At 42.4% G+C, this 9,679-nt stretch overlaps 1 protein-coding gene across 1 annotated transcript in view; it reads left to right on the forward strand.

The window, feature by feature from the left end:
* LOC123754351 (WD repeat-containing protein 3) overlaps positions 1-9,257 on the forward strand; it is a 36,220-nt gene extending 26,963 nt beyond the window's left edge. Inside the window, 7 exon segments of the mRNA XM_045736684.2 lie at positions 2,194-2,289; positions 2,291-2,328; positions 2,521-2,679; positions 3,181-3,415; positions 5,327-5,475; positions 7,338-7,560; positions 9,013-9,257. Of these exon segments, the coding sequence (XP_045592640.1) occupies positions 2,194-2,289; positions 2,291-2,328; positions 2,521-2,679; positions 3,181-3,415; positions 5,327-5,475; positions 7,338-7,560; positions 9,013-9,177 (1,065 nt within the window). The 3' untranslated portion in view covers positions 9,178-9,257.
* The last annotated feature ends 422 nt before the right edge of the window (positions 9,258-9,679 follow it).

A 9,679-nucleotide genomic window follows, 5' to 3' on the forward strand; every position in this document is an offset into this window, starting at 1 on the left:
AAATTTGCCAACTGGATTTTCCCTCCAAAACTTGGATTAAAAATAATCAAGATCCTGGAGAATGTAATGAATGCAATTTCATGCAATGAAATCCGGATTATTGCTTCACCATGTACGGTAATTACCATGAAATAATTTAAAATAACCAGCTGATTATTTGTTTTATTCTGTTTCATAGACCTGCTACCCCATTCATAAGTTACATTTCCTAACAATCAAGTTGATATTTCCAGAAAAGTTTTGAGTGGCCAGTGATAAGTAAATGCATGGGAAAAAAACAGTGTTGAAAGGAATGAAATGCCAATTTCTGGGTGACCCCCGGAGGCTCCCTGAAGTTATCTTACTGATCAAGTGCCTTCTATTTGAGTGACATCAGTCACAGAGATCTTTGTAAGCCTACTGGGGACCATGAGCCAGAACCTGGCCCCCCTTAGAGAGGCAAAGGGAGCAATGGCCATGAACACTTTACATTTAATGGTCATCTTGCCATTGACCGGGTTAAAAATTGCAAGCTATGTCCGCACAAGTGCAAAAGAACTCCCCCAAGAAGCAAACAAACAAGCAAAGCATCATCCAACTAACCCCTCGCTTGTTAGCTCCCCACCCCCACAAGGGGAAGGAGAAGCCAGCCTGGGTAGGTCCGGACGCCAACCTCTAGTTCTTTGACCGGAGGGTGGGAGGGTGTCAGGGAGTCTCCAGAACTTGCCCAGAAACTGCCGTTTTATTACATTAAATGCTGGTTTTCTGGAGGGAGCCTGTTGGCTTCCTGAAGCTAACTACCCACAGAGAATGAAAATGGAAGAACCCAGGCGGCGGCAGCCCCGCAGAGCACAACGCAACAAACACAGCCAGTTGCTACAAAGGCCCCAAAGCAACATAAAACCGCAGAGGGCTCAGGACAGGTCATGGGAGACCCGGAGGTCAGGACCTTTGACCGACCCCTAAAACCCCTGAGCCCGAAAACCATCCAAAGACAGCTGAAAGAGCGGCACACTTCGAACATCAGGGGACACAGCGGACAACCTGAGACACATGAGCCTTGGAACTGAGAACCAAGGAAACCAGATCAACCTAGAGTGCGGCAACCAACACAGAACTGGTGACCCGCAGGAAGCTGTATAAAGCCGCCACTGGACACACACACACACACATAATTTGCCCCCGGCCTATCCAACCAAGCATCCACAACCAACAGAACCCACCGGAAGCCATTCGCATCATTCTTCTCCAGAAAAAGGACCTGACAGCAAACTAACAAAACGACCTACCAAAAACAAGCACGAACTGTAGGGACCACCACAAACCAAGGTGAAGAAGAAATGAAAAATCCCGGACCAAAGACCAAGAAGGCTCAGGCGGCACAAGAGCAGGCCGGAGGTGAAAGTGCACGTGAAAGCTAGCGGAAGGGACAACCACCCCGAGCGCAGGCTGCAGCAGCTCTGACAACACTGCACGACCCTCACATGTTGACCATCTTGGCTCAGCTTTTCTTGCCTTGTCTCTGGTTGGTCTCACTCGTCATCTTGTTAGGTGGGCACCTGGCTGGCCTGTGTCTGCTTGCCAGGTTCCTGTTTTTTTCTGGTTCACCGGGTGTTTTTCTTGGAGTGCAGGTGGAAGTTCCTGGTGGTTCTGTTCCTGATTCGGACTTGGCTGGCCCTCATATGGGACTCTCCTATCAGTATTCCAAGCCCCTGGTGGCCTTGACCCAGATGCAGTGCTTCTGTCTATTGGGTTATCCCTGGTTACATGATGGTTGCTTGGTGTTTTTCAGTAGATCTTCAGTAGGCCATATAGAACTCTGCAGCTGATGTGACCTGTTAGTTGCCACACTATCAGTGATAGTAGCTTCAGGGAGCTAATGGGGCTCACCCAGAAACTGGTCTTTCATTACATTCAACGTGGATTTTTGTTCCTGAATAAAGTGTTCGAGTGCTGAATAGTTCAAGTGTACTAACCTAACTGTACTCGCCTAATTGTGCTTGCGGGGGTAGATCTCTGGCTCTTTGGTCCCGCCTCTCAACTGTCGGAGCTGTTTGAGCAGCTCCGGAACAGTGTGGAGCTGTTTGAGAGCCGAGATGTTAGTGTGTATGTATTGGACCATAAGATTGTGGCTTGAGAGGCAAGTAAGGAATTGGGTCAGAGGAACATTTCACTTAACTAAGTTTTTTTTTTTTTTTTTTTTTTTTTAACCAGCTGTGTCATGAGCTATATGGAAAGTCTCTTCCTACCACATGCATGGACTTCTCCACTGATGGGACCTTGATAGTAACTGGTAGTAAGGACACAAGTCCTTCGTATTTATGGAACAGATTTTGGGGATCAAAAAAGGTAAATTATATGGATTTTTTTAATCCATTTTCTGTTTATTTAATTTCTTAGTGAATATATGACATTTACCAGATATTATGTAGTGTGTTGTACTGTATTATTATTATATTTCAATTTTATTAATGTATTGTATATCATGTCAATTGCCACTAACAACTTTATGTGAAGCTGAATTGTTTATGAATTTATCAGATTACTGAAGAATGCACATCAAGGAGGGGTGACAGATTTACGTTTCATCCCCAAAACCCATATGTTCTTCTCTTGTGGTCAAGATGGCACAGTAAAGCAATGGGATGCTGACAATTTTCAGAGGATCATTACTCTTGAAGGACATGCTGGAATTGTCAGGTTAGTTATAAGATGTGAATGAAAATTGATTATCAGAGTGTAAGTGTTTCACTGTTTCATTTATTGTGTTTTTAGGGGGAGCCACTTGTGGCCCTCCCTGAAACAACTATGCTGTACCATCTGCTAGGTCACATAGGCTATGGAGTTCTATAGGCCTACTGGGGATCAGCCCCAGAGCCTGGCCCCCCTTGCAGAGGCATAAGGAGGAAAGAAATTGTATTTTCATCCCCACCAGGGAATGTGGTGGCAAAAATATAATGTCATCGCTCCTTGCACCTCGGTGAGGGGGGGCAGGTTCTGGCACTGGTCCCCGGTAGGCCTATGGCACTTCATAGCTGATGTGTTTTAGTAGATGGTACCATCTCCGCATGTAGCTCCAGGAAGCCACCGGGACTCGCCCACAAATTGACATTTAATTACATTCAGTGCTGGATTTTTGCTCTTGCATTGATCAAGTAGTATCATTGACCTAAAAGGAATTGTCTTGTTTTTATGTCTCAGGTGTCTAGCAGTCTGTCCTAAAGGTGCTTGGGTTGCAAGTGGTGGACAAGATCGTTCAGTACGGCTTTGGGAACGCACTCATGAGCCCTTGATATTAGAAGAAGAGCGTGAGGAAGAACGCAAAAAGGAGGAAGAGGAAAGTGGAATGTCTGCTACACAACGGCCTGTAGTTCCAGGAGAAGAAGGGGCTCAGGCAGTCAGATCAACTATTACAAGTCATCACACAGAAAAAGCTGTAAGTTTATTAAAACATATATAAATAATTAGTGTCTTCAGTTGGGATACCTTACAATTTAGTATATAAAATTAAAATGGAGCATTGAGTGAATGAAATGCTCATTTCTGGTCTGGTGCCTTGGTTGCTCCTGTAGTAATATTCCATATGGTCCACTCAGGAACACCATTCACTAAACACGAGGTACCTGGTGGTCTATAATCTAGAATGAGATTAGTGTCCAAGCAGGGGTGACAACAGATGACCAGAAACAACACTAGACAGAATTTAAGTTAATGTAGAAAGGGTAAAAAGACACCTGGAGGAACTGGTTGTAGCAAAAGCAGTAAGATAAGACCAGATACCACGATGGTTACTGAAGGAATATTCAAGATAGTGGACAAACTTTAAACACTGAACTATAGATCAGTGTCGTTAACATGCATTTCATGGAAAATTCTGGAAAAAGTAAGCAGAAAAAGGATCGTAGGACATTTGGGGAGTCAGTTTTATAACAGAGGCAGAACATGGCTTTGGAGAGGAAAAATCATGCTTAACAAACTTGATTGAATTCTATGACATGGCACCAGAATAAGACAAGACAAGGAAGGATGTGTAGGCTGTACTTTCTAGACTGCTAAAACGTTTTTGATTCAATTCCTTAATAAAGACTAACACACAAGATGGAGATCCAAGCATGAATGACAGGTAGGACACTAAACTGGGTATGAGAGTGCTTCATGGACATTGAAACAAAGGGTCATATTCAGAGAGAATGTCAAGCTGGAGAGGATTGAAAAGTAGTGTTTCATAAGGCTCTGCCAGAGTACTATTGCCCTTTTTAAATTTATGTAAATGACCTTGTAGAGGGAGAGAGCTCACACATGTCAGTGTTTGCAGATGATACAAAGTTAATGGCAGAAGAACTGAAGAGTACTGTAAGATGCTGTAAGGAGACCTTAAACATCAGGAGTAGTCAGATAAATGTCTGCTGGAATTCAATCCAAATAAGTGTAAAGTAATGAAAATGGTTGAGGTATGAGACTTTTATTCAATTACACCATAAGGGGAAGGGTATTACAAGAAACGATAAGAAAAATGAGCTGAGAGTAGACATAATGCAAAAAAAAAAAAAAAAAAAAAAAAAAAGAGGAAGAAATGCAGATTGGAGTGGGCACGGCGTTCCCACTATAGGCGAGGAAAACGAATTACAGAACAATTTGAGTCGCACCCTATCTCCAGAACGATGAAGAAGGCTAAGTAGAGATATAGAAAAGATTGAACTAAAGCTACAAGAATCATACAAAATCTGAGAAAGAACTCTGTCAACATCAGAGACCCGAGACTGTTCAACACGCTTCCACTACACATAAGGGGCATAACTAGCCGACCCCTCTCAGTGTTCAAGAGAGAACTTGATAAACACCGCCAAAGGATACCTGATCAACTAGGCTGTGATTCATACGTCAGGCTGCGAGCAGCTGAGTCCAACAACCTACTCGACAAGTCCAGCAAACAGGAGGCCTGGTTGGGGACCGGGCTGCACAGACGTTGAGCCACAAAATCATTGCAAGGTAACTGCAAGGTAATGAAAGGGATGCCAGTAGGGGGTTCTACTTTTTGTGTTCATTTTTATATTGGCTGCTGAGGGGGACTGGTAAAGAATAGTGTCCAGAATAGCAACTCCTTTTGGATGCCTAGTCTCTTGTTGCTGTTCAGCAGAAGCGGCAGTAAGATTCATCGTTACCTCTGAGTTTAGTGAGTGAGTGAGTGAGTAAAGAGAGCTCCCTTAATATACAGTATATGATAGGCATGAGGTGAAGGCCAATAAGCTAGATTTCTGAGAGGGATATACTGCTTATACTCTGAGGTATCTGTGTTGCCAGCACCATACTATACCAGTCTGTTACAATACTGTTTTTCCTGTCATAGGCTGATATGATATTGGAAGCGCTTGTGATTTATCGCCAGCAAGTTGAAGCAGGACCGTTGGCTGTACCCCACCACTTGATGACATATGTGTATCACACCTCTGACCCACTCAAGTTTGTCCTAGAGGTACTTAGGAAAGTGAAATCAAGGTAAGAAATATACTATATGTTTGTTATAATTGTGGGTAATGCTTATAGCTTCAAAGGAATGAAAGTGAGATCCACTACGCCAATTAGCATTTAATATTACAAAAAATATAATGCATGTCTTGTACTATCCTGTCCAGTCAAGTGGAATTCATTCTTTTGAAATATTAGTTAAACTGAAGCTTCCTGTTAGGGCTCAAAGGTGGCTCTCTTATCATTAGCCGCCTAGTTAATCCACCCAATTCAAGTAACACCAGACCCTCCCAAATTATTATAAGCCGACTGGGAATGAGAGCCTAACACCTGGTCTCCTCAAAGAAGCACAAGGAGCAGGAAGTGTTAGATCGCCCTAGCTGAGAAATATGCCGCCAGAAAGGTAGAGTGAAACGAAACAATCAACAGCAAGGCAAGTCTTAACAACTCAGAAAATGTGCCACCTAGTAGTTAGGTCAGTCACCCTCTAGTAGCAGCTGCTCACTATCAGGTGGTAGCACCAGGCACTCTTGTATTAGCTGGTATAGCTTCTCATTCATTTGCCTGGTGTTTCAATGAAAGGTCGCTCCTGCTCCCTGAGTCACTTTGTTCTCTTTGGATCCCAGATATTTTTCTACACAAGTTTTGGTCATCTATTTGACTCTATGGGGGCAGTTTGCTTGTATGTTTCTTTTTGAGGGGGAGCCCATTGTGGCTCCCTGAAGCTACAATGTTGATCTAGTACCAAACTATTACGTGCCATCTCGAAGGTTTTAGTCCTACTGGGGACCTTGGGCCAGAACCTGGCCCCCCTCTAATGAGGCACAGTGAACAATGGCACGGATGAAATTGTACCAAATTTTAATCATGTGTGCCACTACCTGGTAAGCTCCCACAAAGTCAGCGAAACAAAGGACACCACTGTTGGTTATAACAATTATCAAGACCTTAAAATTACTAAAAGAACTCCCACAAAATGTAAACAAACTATTGAAACAACTAGCACTTTATGCTAGTTTGCATGAAGTGTTGCGTGTTGGGTTTCTTTCTAGGGGAGTTATTTTGATCTTTTGGGATGTAGATTGCACAAGTTAACCAGACAGTGGTCTGTTTTGATTTGCCAATCTTTCTAGGTACTTTCCTGGTCAATGGCAATTATGACATACTTTAAATGTAATGTGCTCATAGGCAATTACTCCCTGCACCTCTCTAAGGGTGCCAGGTTCTGGCTCGGGTCTACGGTAGGCATAAAGACTTGACTGATGACCCCAAACTAATATAGCACTAATATTTCTCACATAATTTATAGGTTGTGTGGGGTCTATGTTCTGCAATTCCACATTCCATAATATGGCCTTTATTCACATTAAATTCCATTTGCCAAGTGGTGCTCCTATTTACTGTTCTTATTTTGTCCAGGTCTTCTTGAAGGGCATGAAAATCATCTAGGTTTCTTATCTTCCCTATTATCTTAGCACTTATCAGCAAACATGTTCATATAATTTTGTATTCCATCTGGTAGATCATTTATGTAGACAATGAACATTACTGGTGCAAGAACTGAACCCTATGGTACTCCACTTGTGACATTCCTCCAGTCCGATACATTGCCTCTGATTACGGCCCCCATTTTTCTAATCAGTTAGGAAATTTTTCATCCATGTTAGAAGCTTACCTGACAGCCCTCTAGAATGTTCGTTTCCAGAACAACCTCTTATGTGGAACTCTGTCAAAAACCTTTTTTTAGGTCCAGATAGATGCAGTCAACCCAACCATCTCTTTCCTGTAAAATCTGTCTAGGTGCTACACTATCACTCACCCAGAAATTGGCATTTCATTATATTCAATCCTGGTTTTATTTCCTTTTGACTGATACACTGTTTATTTTGCAGTGAACTTGAAGAAGCAATAATTGTGCTTCCTTTGGATCGTATTCTTGAGTTATTGATCGTCATTAAAGGACTTTTGGAACATGACTGGGATGTGGAATTAGCAAGTAGAATATTGATATTGGCAGCAAGGATTAACCTTCCGCAGTTACTGTCATCTACTAAAGCTGCTCCCATTATCCATGCTCTAGCACAGCTGCTACCTCAGAAGACACTTCAGCTGCAGGTTAGTCAATATCTTGTTAGAAACCTGAATGAAATATATGAGATGCAAAATGATGACTACTTGTAATTTAGTAATACTGTACAGGAAAAGTTTGCTTTTTATTTGCCCGGGCTAAGTGTAACAAGTTTCATACATACTAAAACAGACTGGATTGAGAATGGGCTTCGTTGTTACTGCCTGATTAAACACTGTACTGCCTACACTGTGATACTGTATCATGGGGAAAGGTGGGGCACATGCCAGCTTATCACGGTTGTTAGTAAATTGTAAAACTCCAAACTCCCTCGGGGTACACCAGGGCTCACAGCCTGTTCCTCACGACTCCAGTAAACAGATGCCATGAAAAAAAATCATCTGTATACCTCTTGGCTGTGAGAGCCTCAGTACTTTGGTGTGAATTATTATTGATCAGCCCACCAAGCTGCACTCTCTTCGTGAAAGTTTAAGGGAGGTTTGTCAGTTGTGCTACAAGCCGATGGTATTTGTACTGTCCCCACCATGCCACCCGTTGAATGGGTGTTACCCTCTTCCTCCGAGGTGTATAACATTTAGGTTTGCTGGTTTTCTATTTTTTTGTAGTGATCAGGCTTCACAGGTGACAGCCACAATGGGTTCCTTTACCCATTTTTGTTTTCATGGCTTGATGCTCAAAATCGTGGCGCGCCGTACCCGCAGCCAAGCCGAAAACGGGCCACATTTTTTAATTTTGACACAATACTGCATCATTCCCACAAATGTGTGTAATAAATTTTTGAAGCAATACTGCGTCATCACCGAGCAAAAGTGTTAATTAACATTATCAGTGAGAAAAGTAGTTGGAGCCATGAGGAGGATTCAAACCCGCACACTTTGTACTCCCAAGCCCTAGACCACGACTTGGTCAAAAGTAATATAACCTGGGATTGAACTGAATCCTCTAGGGGTTCTGAGGCTTTCACTGAACCCCAGTCAGGAGTTTCATGCATTGCCCCAAGCACTCTGGCTATGGTCCAGAAGCTCCACCTCCAACACTTTTTTAAAGAGAAGCATTGGAGGTAGAACAAACACTTGGACCACAGCCAGATTTCATATGGGCCAATGCATGGAATCCCTGATTGGGTTTCAGTGGAAGCATCAGTATACCTAGAGGATTCTGTTCAATCCCAGGTTGCATTGCTTTTGACCATATCATAGTGTGGTGGTCTAGGGCTTGGGAGTACCAAGTATGCGGGTTCAAATCCTCCTCATGGCTCCTACAGAGTTTCTTGTCATGAACACTGTGGAGTCATCAGTGTGGCTAACAATAGGGAGCTACAGAGATCTCTCCCACAGAAAGAGCTGTTTCATTATGTTGTGTTGTGTTTTTTTACATTTATTTGCGTGTACAGTACTACATGACATGTAGTTTATTAATTTTAAAGTTAACTGAATAAGGGAATTGTAAGAAAATTTATAGTTAAAATTTGCTTGCAGAATATAGTAGGATTTAATCTTGCTGGGCTACACCACATGAAGAATAGACTAGAACTGCGGTCTGAGACTCAGTTGTTTGCCGAAGCCTCACAGAAAGTTAAAGAAGCCCGCAGGAAGAGGAAGAAGAAGGACCAAGCTGTCAAGAGAGTGTTGATGACTATATAATGATACATAATTATGGTCGTGTGATTATACTATAATTTATATTTACATATTAGTGTATTTTAATAAAATTACATAAATGTCTTTGCATATGATTCATGATTGTATTTTTCTGGCATTTAAAACAGCATGTCTTGTTACTGTTACCTTTGCTATTTATCTTTTATTTCTTGTTTCTTGGACGAATGGTTACATGTAGGAACTAACCCAGACTTCTCAAACATCTTCAAGTAGGTAATTACCAAAAGTAGTAGTCAAGCTGGGAAGACTATGGCCAGCATCATGGTTGGGTTTTACATGGGTAAAACCCTGGTTTGTGTCTCGGAGAGGCTGCAGGATCCAGTAAGTTCAGAAGAACTTCGGTTTCAACTTTTTTTTTTTTTTTTTTACCATGTCGCAGCTCAGTCGATTAAGGCAGCGTCTGGGATGCTCTCGGACGCAGGTTTGAATCCTCGTCACGGCTCTTGTGGATTTGTTCATAGAATACTGTACTGTATAAACATCA

This window comes from Procambarus clarkii, chromosome 18 (genome assembly GCF_040958095.1).
Source record: "Procambarus clarkii isolate CNS0578487 chromosome 18, FALCON_Pclarkii_2.0, whole genome shotgun sequence".
In the NCBI taxonomy this organism is placed as follows: Eukaryota; Metazoa; Arthropoda; class Malacostraca; order Decapoda; family Cambaridae; genus Procambarus; species Procambarus clarkii.